The sequence below is a fragment of the Orycteropus afer genome, unplaced genomic scaffold, assembly GCF_000298275.1.
Source record: "Orycteropus afer afer isolate SDZICR_OR568_19922 unplaced genomic scaffold, OryAfe1.0 scaffold00039, whole genome shotgun sequence".
NCBI lineage: Eukaryota > Metazoa > Chordata > Mammalia > Tubulidentata > Orycteropodidae > Orycteropus > Orycteropus afer.
Window position 1 is genome coordinate 9,274,838 of NW_006921626.1, and position 14,523 is coordinate 9,289,360.

At 43.0% G+C, this 14,523-nt stretch overlaps 1 protein-coding gene across 1 annotated transcript in view; it reads right to left on the reverse strand.

Moving 5' to 3' along the window:
* CAPN8 (calpain 8) overlaps positions 1-14,523 on the reverse strand; it is a 121,966-nt gene that overhangs the window by 101,733 nt on the left and 5,710 nt on the right. The window contains exon 2 of the mRNA XM_007936956.1: positions 12,133-12,202. Within this exon, the coding sequence (XP_007935147.1) occupies positions 12,133-12,202 (70 nt within the window). The remainder of the gene's footprint in view (positions 1-12,132; positions 12,203-14,523) is intronic.

The following is a 14,523-nucleotide window of genomic DNA, read 5'->3' on the forward strand; positions in this document are numbered from 1 at the left end:
AAAAAAAAAAAAAAGAAAGAAAGAAACAGATTATGCATATGTACTGAGCACATACAGCCGGTTTCTATCCACTGGCACTGGGTTCACAGTCAAGATCAGCAAGAGCAGCTGAGATGGCAAGAGAAAGGCAACAGCAAGTATGGGGCCAAGAGAAAGCCTCTGAAGTGGTGTTTGGGAAGGGTTTGTGAAATGGCCTAGACTGGTGCAACCTAAGATTCTACTTGTTTCAATTCCTCAAATCAGTGTAGCCTCTAAGAACAAAGGAAGCACCATCTTTCTCCACGAGCAGGTGACATGGGCTTCCTGCTGCAAACCTAGAGGACAAGACTCTTCTGGGAGGAGGAAAGAGTGAAGGAGGGGAAGGAGGATCCAGGCTTTGTTTCCTTGGATGGTAGAAGTTGCTGTTAGAGAACTAAAGGTGTGTACCTCTGCACCACAGCCTCAAATGCTACTGCTGTGGGGCTTCTAATAAATGCCTGAGGCCGCTGAGTTCCATGGAGGCCTGAGTCCAGCCTCTGACCTCACCCTTCCTGCTCCTACACCAGCCTGCTTCCACTTCAACTTGTTCCTATTCCATTATGTCCCCAGGGATCAGCACACACAGGCTCCCCATAGTCTTGGGGACCTGAACATTATACTATCAGTGTTAGATCAACTGCCTGTCTGCAGATGGCACCAGAGTCACATTTAGTTATGCCCTTTAACCAGTCCAGTGTGCTGGCTTGATGGCTCAGGTAAGGACAGCTATGTACTCCTAACAAGTCAGAGAGCTGGAGGAGCCCAGACTCACAAGCCTGCCTTTGTTTGGGAAATCTTCCTTGAGCCCTAGGGTGATTCCTGCATATGGGGAACCTAAGCCTTATGGCAATAAGGGCGGGGAAGGGACACAGTCTTTTCACTGTGCACTGGGCTTCAGGCAGAGTATCAACTCCAGTTGAGTCCTGTTAGGTCTGGGGACTATAATAAAATAATTACCTACTAAACACGTGTGGATTGGACAAATCTGCTGCAAAAGACATCTTTAAAGTGCTAAAGAACAAAGATGTCACTTTGAAGACTAAATGTGCCTCATATTTTCAGTCGCCTCATATGCATGTGAAACCTGGACAATGAATAAGGAAGATGAAGAAGAATTGATGCATTTGAATTGTGGTGTTGGCAAAGAATACTGAAAATACCATGGGCCTCCAGAAGAAAGAACAAATCTGTCTTGGAAGAAGTACAGCGCAAATGCTCCTTAGAAGTGAGAATGGTGAGACTTTGCCTCACCTACTTTGGTCATGTTGTCAGAAGGGACCAGTCCCTGGAGAAGGATATCATGCTTGGTAAAGTAGAGGCTCAGTGAAAACGGGGAAGGCCCTCAATGAGATGGATTTGCACAGTGGCTGCAACTCAAGCATAATAATGATTGTGAGGATGGCACAGGACTGGGCTGTGTGTTTCATTCTTTGTGCATGGGGTGGATGTGAGTCAGACCCAAGTCAACTTCACCTCACAACAACAACAACAAAAGTGTGACAGAAGTTTTCTGGCAAAACCCCTTTGATTAGAAACCAGTTACACTTGTTGTCGTTGTCTTTTCAGATCCAAAACAGAACAATGGGAGTTGTTGAGATGGCCCTCAACTCAATAGCAACCCTATGCACAACAGAACACAATACTGCCTGTTCTTGCACCATCCTCATAATTGGTTGCAGATTGGACCGTTGTGATCCATAAGGTTTTCACTGACTGATTTTGCAGAAGTGGATCACCAGGGCTTTCCTCCTAGTCTGTCTTGTCCAGAAACCCACTGCCATCGAGTCAGATCCAACTCATAGCAACCCCTCCTTGGGTTTCCAAGGCAGTATCACTACAGAAGTAGATAGCCCAACCTTCCTTCCGAGGAGTGGCTGCTGGGTTTGAACCGCCAGTCTTCTGGTTAGCAGTCTAATGCCTTAGGCACTACGCCACCAGCTCCACTAAAACCTGTTCAATATCACAGCAACATGCCAGTGAGGTGCATTGACTTAGGATGGAACCTAGTTCTCCTGCATGGAAGATGAGAATTCGACCACTAAACCACTAATGCCCCAGTCTAAGTTGCACTCTGCAATTTGGTTTTCAGACCCAAACCTTGGGCTGCTGAGGCTGAGACAAAGCTGGGAGAGAAGCCCTTCACCACCCCTCCTCATAAGGTTAGTTAATCTCAAGGCTGAAGAGACACCTCCCTGGGGAATCACAGACCCACCTGCAACTTTTGCAATTTTCTTACCAAGTGAGGGATGATAATATTGGAGAGTGCTGACAAAGTGCTCTTGTTACAAACGGAACTCTCTACCTGCCAGATGAAGCCTAGCGTTCCTTTGATGCACGGCTCTCTATCTTTTCTGTACATAAGACCCTTGGGAATTCAATGAAGCCTAGGGTCCATGCTCAGAACAATGTTTCTAAATGCATTAGAAAGAAGAAAAAGGACTATTAAAAAAATTATACTGACTCACAGTGACCAAAACATATTAAAAAATTTGTGCTTTTTATTAATGTCCTACATAAAGGATTTGGAGAAAGCCCTAATAAACAGCATAATGTTAAGGTAGTAATGAGCAGAAATAATACTTTGAGGTATTTGCAACAACTGTAATTTCATAGGAAAGTAATCTATGACTTCTATTATTGTACTTCATTGCCTACATTTGTAATGGAAGAAAATGATAAATTTTAGTTAGGGGTGGTTGTTGTTGTTGTTATGTGCCGTCGAGTTGGCCCCGACTCATAGCGACCCCTCCTTGGGTTTCCGAGGCAGTATCACTACGGAAGTAGGATTGCCCAACCTTCCTTCCGAGGAGTGGCTGGTGGGTTTGAACCACAAGACGTCTGGTTAGCAGGCAAGTGTCTTAGCCACTATGCTACCAGAGCTCCCAGTTAGGGGTTAGTGAAACTAAAATGTAACAGAATGCTTTCATGCCCTTAAAATAATGCTCAAGATGCATTAACTCAAACTCACGCTAACATGTCAATGGTTATCCCAGGGCCTTTCCTCAAATAGACAGATCAGGGGTAATGGTGGGACCAAACATGAGGGTACTGCACACTCAGAACCAAGATAGACAGCATATGCCACAAAGAAAGGGAACCACAGTAGATAGGAAAAGATCCCATTAGCAAAAGAAAACTTCCACCATACCAAAATTAGGACCATCTCTGGGCCAAATGGAACAATAATCTGTAGTTTTTCCTGCTTCATGGAGGTCTGCCCCTGCCCTTTCCAGAATCAATAAGCAGGTTTGGCCCTTTAAGTTCTCTGAGGCTTCCCCTGATTGCTCATTAAAAGTAACCATTCAGTCCTAGCCCATTGATTTACTTTGGCCCAGTCCTCCAAGGATGCTACAGATCAAAAGGTGTCTAAAAGGTGCTCTTCAGGATGCTGACACTAGTCCTGACTACTGAGAAGCCATGAGTGCCCAGCCAATGTTCCAGGAACACAGGTCCTTCTCAGTTGGGGAGTGTTGACTCACAGAGCAAAATCAATGTGAGGATGTAGGAGAGAATGCAACTAAATTTAGGTCGTTGCTGTTGATTCTTTGTTTATCATTAGAGCCCTGGGAAATAGTCCAGTCATTCCCTTTTCAAGACAAGAATACAGAATATAAAACTCTATTCAGTAAATACAACAAAAGATGAAAAAGAAATTAATTCCACAGAGGCGGAGGAAAAAATCAGGTCAATAAAGGGGAGAAAGCAGGAGAGATAAGCAAGTATAAGCACACACACACGCACACACACACAGAGTGTAAGACTGAGAGTGAAAAATTGACAGGGAAGGCAGGATAGCAAGAAGGAAACCACAAAACTTACCCAACTCTTTAAAGCAAAGTTCACTTCACTTATTAATTCTGTCCTATATGGACCCCAAGTGGTATACACGATTTGTACTTGACTGTTAACCCAAAAGTTGGCAGTTTGAATTTACCCAGCAGTGCAGCAAAAGAAAGGCCTGGAAGTCTACTCCCATAAGATTACAGCCATTGAAAACCCTATGGAGCAAAGTTCTGCTCTGAAATACTTGCAGTCACCATGAGTCAGGATCTACTCAATGGCAATGGGTTTGGTTTCATATTATAAATAAACTCCCCATTAGATTAAAACACTGAATAAACATTGTAGCATTCCTCATTTAGAAAGCATTCTGATTACGATCTAAATTCTGGAAGTCTCTGTTCCTTCTTTGTTAAAGCAGAAAATCTCCTTCGCCCAGTTCCTAAAAGCAGTGAGCATCATATTTCATTTTCCAGAGACCAAAGTCTTCTACTATTATAGAGTAACATCCTCATTATGTGGATATGAGGCTCATTTACACCCAAAGATGTTTCAAGTTCTCTTGCATTTTCACAACTATAGGCATAAATGATACAACTTCTTAGTATTTCCCTGAGTGTGGATATAACTAGGCTCAGGACTGAATAGAGCCAGTGCAGTAGGGAGAGTTAGCAGAGACTGCTGAGCTTGAGAGGGTTAGCAGGCTCTGACAGGCCTCAGAGCAGAGTCCACTAGGACCATAGAATGTAATCAGCAGCAAGAAAAGGCTTTTCTCTCTGTGTTCCTTTCCTTTATCCACAGCACCAGGGAGGCTTAGGACGACCTCATTCCTAGTCTGTGCTTATTGAGGATCAGCATGCACCACGAAGCACCTTTATGTTCCCACCCAGCAGAGTCAGCAAGTAAGGAAAGCAAGACAAGCAAATGAGCTGGTTTGCATGAAACTTAGAAATTCTTTGAAAATAAAGGAAAAAAAAACCACCTCACTGCCATGGACGATTGGACCCATAGCAACCCCTCCTTGGGTTTCCTTGGCAGTGTGTCTATGGAAGTAGATTGCCCAGTCTTAAGACACATAGAAAACTTCAGGATGGGATTTTTATTCTAAATACCTGACCCAGCCTGATTGTCAAGAATGGTATAGGACAAAGAAGGCAGAAAAATAGTCAGATAGTCTCAGATTTAGGCTATACTTGCTTTCAAATTATTTAACAATAATATAAGGCAGAGGGTTTAGGTCAACAGATCAAAAGTTCAATAAACATTCATTTATCCCTGCTATGCCCCAGGCACAGTGGGTGTAGAGAGTTGCAAGACAGTCCCGTGGAGCCACTATATTCAGGACATCTCTGGTTGACACAAATAGTTAAGCATGCCTCTGCTAACTGAAAAGTTGGGAGTTCCAACCCACCCAGAGACGCCTTGGAAGACAGTCATGGCCACCTACTTATGAAAAATCAGCCATTTAAAACGCTGTGATGCACAGTTCTACTTTGGCGCACACGGTGTCACCATGAGTTAGAATAGCAATTAGATTTTTAAGGAGTCCCCGGGTGGTGCAAATGCTTATGTGCTCCCCTGCTAACTGAAAGGCTGGCTGTTTAAGTCCACCCAGAGGTGGCTTGAAAAAAGGCCTGGTGATCCACTTCTGAAAAATCAGCCATTAAAAACTCTACAGAGTTTGTATGTCAGACTCTGATACACATGGCACAACCATGAATTGGAGTCAACTTGTTGGCAACTGGTTGGTTTGTGTACAACAGTCTCACAGAGCCAGTGTATATTTAGGATTCCCAGAGTTATTAACAACCATTTCCACCCTTAGGAGTGCCTACTTCCTAGAGGACAAGGACCCAAGTGTCACGTCTCTACTCATCATCACAACCTGACTATAACCTCCACTTTACAGATGTGAAAACTGAGGTGGCAAAGCCATAGGCAGGCCAGGAAGACACAGGTCTCCCTCTGTGTGCTCTTCCCATCACAGCACACTGAATTACCACTGCTAATAGTAAATCCCACAGAGAGACAGGAGGGCCCTCAGGGACAGGAATTTCCAGGAACATTGTAAACCAAACAAAAACCAAACTCACTGCAGTCAAGTCAGATCTGACTCATAGCGACTTCTCAGGGTTTCCGAGGCAGTATCACTACAGAAGTAGATTGCCCTCCTTCTGAGGAGTGGCTGGTGAGTTTGAACTGCCAGCCTTCTGGTTATCAGTCAAATGTCTTAGGCACTACGCCACCAGAGCTACATAAGGCAAGGTATTTAGGGGAAGGGGAAAGATGCCAGGGCCGCTGAGTTCATAGAGTAGAGACGATCTGGGAAAGATTGTTCAGAGAGCAATCTGTGACAGAGTGGCCATACCTGAGCCCCTTCCTCCCTTATTTACTCACTGAGACTCTCTTTCATTGTTTTACCTGCTCTTAGCCACTGTGCTTTTCTTTTGCAGAATTTCCCCTGTGATTTTGGAGGGAGGCACCCAATCATAAACCTATCAATATGGCCACAAGAGGGCCCATGACCAAGTCTGGGCCAACCATATATTACCTCACCCTCTGGCTGCAGTAATCAGCTCAAGGAGTGGGCAAAGACTCACTCCATCAAACCAAAGTCTTTTTCTGAGATCTATAAAATCAAAGTTGGTTTATAATGTCACTGGGATGAAACTTGGAACCATCAGTGGTTGTATTTCTGTCTGCCAGGGAAGAGAATGAAGCCAACCCATAGAGACCAGCAGAGATGAGAGACAGAGAGGGCCTCAGCAACATTTACATCCCTGGAGCCAGGCTTCCCTGAGGCCAGTTCTGTCCCTCTGTTTTCATGGGATACTTATATGAGCCAATAAATTCTCCCTTTATTGCCTAAGCTTTTGTTGTCTTAGCTGCCACCAACTCATGCTGACCTTATATAAAACAGATGGAAAGACTGCCCAATCCCCACCATTTTCATGTTCCTTGATATGTTGAATCCATTGCTTTGGCCATTGTGCCAATCTATCTCATTGAGGGTTACCTTCACCTTCATGGGCCCTCTATTTTACCAGAAATGATGTCCTCCTCCAGTAATCAGGCCCTCCCAAGTACACATCCAAAGCAAGCAAGTCAAAGCCTCATGCAGTATTTTGTGGGTTCCATAGGGTTTTCAGAAGCTGATTTTCAGAAGCAGATTTCCAGGCATTTCTTCCTAGTCTATCTCAGTCTGGAAGCTTGCTGAAGCCTGTCCACCATGGGTGATGGTAATTGAAAAATACCTGTGGCATAGCTTTCAGCATCATAGCAACATGCAAGCCACTACAGTACAACAAACTGACAGACCAGTGGTGGTTCTTATGCTTAGTTGGGTTGAACTTTTAAAACCAGTAACCAAGGGAGTCTGGATTCGTACACAAAACTCAAAAACCAAACCCACTGCCATCAAGACAAATCTGACTCATAGTGACCCTGTAGGACAGAGTAGAACTTCCCCATAGGGTTTCAAAGGCTATAAATCTTTACAGAAGCAGACTACCTCATCCTTCTCCCATGGAGCAGCTGGTGAGTTCAAACTATCAACTTTTGATTAGCAGCTAATGCCTTTTGATTAGTAGCCACTGTACCACCAGACCTCTTCTGGATTGATACATAGATATGACTTACGTTGTGGGATGCACAAAGCCAGAAATGGATGCTTCACGTTTAGAAACAGTCCGCTTCAGTAGCTACCAAGGTCTCAAGATGCTCTGGGATATGTATGTGTCAAAATTTCAGGGAGAGACAGACTATGGGAATAAGCAGCAGAGGGACCAGTGAGGTCTCTGCAGTTCCTGAATGATGTATCAACCATGATCATATACTGGAAATGGGTGCCCACTGACACTTCCTATAGAGAATTGTACACTCATAACTCACTCCATCACAACATAGTGTGTCCCTGAGGTTCCTCACACTGTGGTAGAACACTGTGTGTGTCTACGGTCCTTGCTGGACCTGGTTAGTAAGGAATCCATAGAAAAGATGGAGTGAGGCAAGGCTGAGGTTGCATAGGACACTGTCTTCGGAGAACTCCCCCTCGGTCTGCCAGGGTAAGAGGAGCTTGGCCTGGGAATTCAGGGTGGGCTTTTCTTTGAGGGCCATTTTACCAAAGGACACCTATTTATTTGCTTGTATGGAGGTGAAGCCACACTATGCTCCTGTGAAACTGACCTACGCAAAGAGAAGTCACATTCTGTCTGCAGTAAGAACTGTTTGGATCAAATGGATCCTTAGCATTACAAGCACCTCAATCTTTATTTTCCTGTAATTATGTCTCCAAGAAAGCATAAACCATGAGCATAAACCATGGCAGCTGCCACTAGGCTCATGCTTTTAGGATGAAGGTCTGACATAGCAACAAATGAAAAGAGGAAAGAAGAAGGAGACCCCCGTTATGACAAAGTAGCCATACTCTGGACCTGCTGAAAAATGTCCTCACATGTACAATATGACACATGAACAAGGATATTTACTGCAACACTTTTTTATAATAGCAAAAGAGCAAAAATAGTCCAAGTGTCCATCCACAGGAGACAGGTGAAATCCACTGTGATACAATCACATAATAGATAACAGTGTTTAAAAAAGGAAGAAGCTCTTTATGAATTCATGTGGCAAGATCTCCAAGATAATTAATTTAAGTGATATAAGCAACAGTGCTAATAGTTTGCTACCAATCGCTGGAATAGGACTTCATGTTTGGTAAAGCAGAGGGTCAGCAAAAATTAGAGAAGCCCTCCTGAGATGGACTGACTCCACAATGATGAGCTCACGCACACCAACAATGAGGAAGAGGGTGCAGGATCAGGAAACGTTTTGTTCTGTTGTATGTAAGGTCACTATGAGTCAAGTCTGACTCAACGGCAGTTCACAACAACAACTGTTAGTGCAAGGAAGGAATGAAAAATAAGAAAGTATATTTAAAGATGCTTGAATTTGCATAAAGAAACACAGAAAGGATATACAGGAGAGAAAAGTAGTTACAGAGCAGTGAGCAGAGGGGTCCATGGGGACAGCGGCACAAAGCAGACTTTTCTCTGTGTACTTCTTACAGTTGTTTTGAGTTTTGAACTGTACTGTATTAAAAAAAAAATGTTTTAAAAAATAATAATAGCACAATGACTATTAAAAAAAAAGACATAGTTTTTGTTATGTTTAAACTGTTTAAAGTGAAATAAAACTAGGGCTACACTGAACTCTGAAAAGCCAACAAAACATTTAACAAACATCAATCCATGTCTGGCCCTAGTTCAACAAGGGCAGCAGGATGATTCCTTGTTCTTTGGGAACACACCCTGGATGGCTATATGTTGAGTGAGAAATCTCTCTTAATCTCACCACAATTCACCCATTGTTCAGGGCCAATCCTGGCTCAAATATCACAGGCCACACAGGTTGCGGAGACTTAGCCTCTGACTTCCCACCCTGGTGCCTAGTTGCTGGACTGCGAAACCCATTGCCATCAAGTGGATTTCAACTCATGGTGACCCCATGTGTGTCAGAGTAGAACTGTGCTCCATACGGTTTGCAATGGCTGAATTTTCAGAAACTGATGGCCAGGCCTTTCTTCTCAGGTGCCTCTGGGTGGACTTGAACCCCCAACCTTCTTGTTAGCTGCGAGCACATTAACCATTTTCACCATCCAGGGATTCCCTCTGTGCTGTGAGGCATCCACCTTCCTACTTATTGAGGCTCCATCTGTTCAACAACCCTCCAGGACCTGTAGCAAAAGCCCAGCCCATGTAGAGAGCCTTGACTGAGCAGCCTCATTTCCCTCAGCTCATTAGAAATCACCATCACCGACGCTGCCCTATTTGTTTTGATGTGAATTGGACTCAGAGTCAGTTGGGTTCATTTCCTGCACTTCTAGCCTCATCTCCAACAGCAGCACACACTTACCATACAGTGTTCAAGCTTCTTTTGGAAACGCTTTCATCTCCCTGCTTAAAACTATTCAAAGGAAAATCCATTCAAGGCAATCAATTAAAAGGCACTTATTAAGTACATTTTCCAAAGTTGAAACATCTATAACAAAGAGCTGTTTAAGGCATAGATTCCAAGTTGTATTTCACCAAGGCACTGGCTAAATTAGGTTAAACATTTAGCTACAAGTGAAAAGACACTCCACACTGATCCAGAACAAGAAAGGTCAGAGAGCAAGCCCTCTGAGAGCCCTCACATGGAGGCTGAGGTAATGGAGGCTGCGGTTATCAGGGAGTTGGGCCTCTGTCTATTTGTGGAGCCCCAATCACTCTCAAGGCTTAGTAGCCTCTCTCCATGACCTCAAAGGAAGGCTTATTTGCTACACTCATTAAAGGAGAGAAAATTGGAAACATTTAAAATAGAGTGCTCCATGATTTTCAAAATCATGAGAATTTCAAGCAGGCTGGACAAAGTAGATTTTCCAGGCTGGAACAAGGGAGAAAGAAAACCAGGGAAAAATCTCCTCGAAAACAAACAAATAAATAAACGTCTATTGAGTCTGGATGCTAAGTATTTTGTTTATTTCGCCATCTTCTTTCTTCTTGGCTTTCATTTAAGTTGTATATTTTGCAAACAATAGAACTGGACAGGAATTTGGAAGCCCAGCGAATTCAGTTCAAGGCCACATTGTCTCATAAAATATAAACATTCTCCAACTCAATGCAGAAACCCCCACTTATAAGGCCCTGGGATCAGGAGGGCTTAGGAAAGCAACAAAGCTAGGTCTGCTTTCAAGGAGAACCTCCTTGCCTGACAATTAAGTCTAGAACTTACCAAAAAAAGTAAAATGAATGATTTTTAAGCTTAACTGCACTTGATTTGCAGGGAATTTGAAAGGTTGGGAAGGGAAGAGTCTTGGTTCCAGGATTCTGAGCCCAGGAAAGGAAGCTGGGCTTGAAAGACAAGGTTCTTGTTTTCTTACTACTCATCAAAATATCATCTGCTATGACACAAACTACAAAAACATCCATAATTATATAGACATGGCCATTCCATACAGCAAGTCAGTCCACTTAAGGGTAACTGCTATAAAATCATAGGACAACATGGTTATCTACTTTATAGGTATAATCCTGGCTTGTTACTCTGGCCTTGTTGTTGTTGTTGTTGTTAGACGCCGTTGGGTCAGCTCAGACTCATAGCGACCCCATATACAACAGAACAAAACACTGCCTGGTCCTGTGCAATCCTCATAATCCTTGCTATACTTCAGCCCATTGCTGCAGCCTCTATGTCAGTCCATCTTATTAAGGGTCTTTTCCTTTTTCACTAACCTTCTCTACTTTACCAAGCATGATATCTTTCTCCAGAGAGTAGTCCCTACACACAACATGACCCAAGTAGGTGAGACAAAGTCTGACCTTTCTCACTTCTGAGGGACATCCTGGCTGTACTTCTTCCAGGACAGATTTGTTCATTCTTCTGGCAGTCTCCAGTATTTTCAGTATTCTTCACCAACACTGTAATTCAAAGGCATCAACTATTCTTTGGTCTTCTTTATTCATTGTTCAGCTTCCATATTCATATGAGGTAATTGAAAATACCATGACTTGAGTGAGATGCACAGCTGTCTTCAACCTGACATCTTTGCTTCTTAACACTTTAAAGAAGTCTTTTGCAGTAGATTTGCCCAGTGCAATACAACATGTGATTTCTTGACTGCTGCTTCTATGGGTGTTGATTGTGGATCCAAGTAAAATGAAATCTCTGACTACTTCAATCTTTTTTCCATTTATCATGTTGCTGCTTATTTTTCCATCTGTGAGGATTTTGTTTTCTTTATGTTGAGGTATAATCTATATTGAAGACTGTGGTCTTTGATCTTCTTCAGTAAATGCTTCAAGTCATCTTCACTTTCAGTAAACAAGGTTGTGTCACCTGCATATTGCAGGTTGTTAGTGACTCTTCCTCCAATCCTGATGCCTTGTTCTAACATTAAAGGAGTAAAATGAGTTTGCAGAAAATCTCATGGTAGGGGGCGCATTCCAAATCCATAGTGGAAAAGAATTATCAAAACCACAAACCCGTATGGATACTTACGAATATAATTTAAAGAGCCCTGGTGATGCAGGTACCCTCAGCTGTTAACCAAAAGGTCTACAATTCAAACCCACCAGTTGCTATACAGCAGTCTGCTTCCATAAAGATTACAGCCTTGGGAAGCCTGCAGAGCAGTTCTACTCTGTTCCATAGGCTTATTTGAGCTAGAATCAAATTGATGGCAATGAGTTTGGTACATAATTTATTTGGTCAAGTCTAACAGCTTAATCTGATGTTGCTCATAACATACACACACACCCTTTCCTAAAACAAATAGGACTCTCCCCAGTTACTCACCTAGACCACCTTGACAAATGTCTGTTCGAGTAGCTCCACCAATGATAAACTGAGGGCTGGAACACAATTCCTAAAAATAATTAGGGACAAACACAAGTCACAAGATGCTCAGTGATGTTGGCTGCATGGGTAAAAGAATATCAAAACCTGTTGCTAGTCAAGTTGTCTTCAACTCATGGAGACCCTATGTATGCCAGAATAGAACTATACTCCATGAGGTTTTCAATGACTGATTTTTCAGAAGTAGGTTGCCAGGCTTTTCTTCTGATGCACATCTGGGTGAACCCAAACCGCCAACCTTTTGGTTTGCAGCTGAGCACATTAACCATTTGCACCAGCCAGGGACTTTCAAAGGAACATTAGAATCAAAATTTCAGACCTAGAAGAAACCTAGGTACTACATGTACTTGCACCGACTGCAAGTACATGTAGTCCCCAGTTTATGACATATATGAATTATGACAATCCACACTTCTGACCGTCTGTTGTGGGGTTGTTTTGCACTATATACAATGTTGCAGTGTATAATTTGCTGATGTTATTTTCAGATGTCTACTCATAGATGTTTATATGTAATAATTCTGATCGCATAAGACAAATGAAGATAGCATTTATAAGCGTACTGATAATAAGGCATTAATAATGAGAACTAAAAAAAAAAAGGTGTGTGACTTATATCAGAACCAACTTAGGATAGAGTCATCTGAACAGAACACTGTCATATGTGAGGGATTGTCCATAGTTCGTTTTATTGCCAAGACCTCTGAAACCCAGAGAAATGAGGACACCTGCCCACAGTCACACAGCTAGAGAACAGCAGAGCAGGAGCTAGCCCCTGGTACTACCAGTGTTATTATTGCTATACATGCTGTGTGGGTATTGGGTGGTGAAAGTGCCAAGGGGTGGGGACATAGGAAAAAGGCAAAGACTGGGACAATAAGGTGATGAAATATGACCTCATTCACTCAAACAACACCCCTATTTACAGAGAGAGAGAAGTAGAATAATAATTAGCACTGTAGCAAAGTGCCATGAGCCCTGCGGACGCTCATTAAATATTTGTCTAAATGATAATGATCCCATTTGCTGATGGAAACACTGAGGTGTCAGGAAGTATCATATCCAGACAGGAGAACTCAACTCTGGTATGTTCTGACATCCAGCCTACACTTCCTTCACTCGCCTACCTCAAACTGGCATCTGCCTAAAGGCAGTGTGTGACCTGAGAGCTCTGCTGGAAACCTGAGGCATACTTGAGACATTTTTTTCTTTCCTTGTTCACTCAGCAAGAGTTTATGAAGTACTCTAGGTAATGCAAACAGTTAAAACACTGCTAACCAAAAGGTTGGAGGTTCAAGTCCATCCAAAAGCATCTCAGAAGAAAGGCCTGGTGATCCAATTCCAACAAATCAGCCACCAAAAACCCTATGGGATACAGTTCTACTTTAGCACACAAGGTCACCATGAGTCAGAGTTGACTTGAAGGCAACAGGTTTCATTCTACTTGCAGTTTTATTTGTATCCTGGTGAATAAGGAGTAGGGGAGTGGAAAGAAGCAATGTGAAGGGAAGATAGAAAAGATACAAAGTACATGACTCTTAACTTCAAAGTGCTTTCAGTCTACATGGGAAATGAAGATTGATATTCATGAAAAAAATCCAAAGGAGATGCCGAGTAAATAATGATGGCATGTAGACTACATACACACAGGTAGAGAACTGAGAAAGGTCCACTTGGGATTCTGGTTGAAAGACTGTGAGATGGGAGATGTTATGTGTTCATTAAGAAAAGCAGGATTTTGGAGCAGTCAACGGAGAGATGGGCCTGCCTAGCCACCAGACAAACCGTTACCATGAAGGGACAAAAAAAAGAATTCAACCTACATTTAATCAGAGGCATCCTGGGTTATGCTACATCAAGGGCCATCTGACCACCACAAAGAGCAGCATTTCTATCTTACCCCACAGAGATGAAACAAAAAAAACAAAACCCATTGCCATGGAGCCAGTTCTCACTCATGGTAAACCCATGGGATGAGTGTCAGAGTACAACTGTGCTCCTTTGGGTTGTCCATGGCCGTAATCTTTACAGAAGCAGTTCACTAGGCCTTTCTTCCATAGTGCCAGTGGCTGGGTTCTAACCATCAACCTTTGGGTTAGTAGTTGAGCACAGACCATTTGTATCACCAGCGACCTATAGATATGTAAAAGGTAGATTGAAAAGCATGAGGAAGCAAAGAGGGTAGAGCTGAGGGCAGAAGTCCAGTGCCACAGGGTCACAGTGGGGCTTTAAACAGCTGAGCCTTCCAAGTGATGGCCCTACAACCCAATATAAAACCACCAGCTTCTGCCTAAATGGGTAGAAACAGCTCCTTTGAGCTGGTGCTTTGTA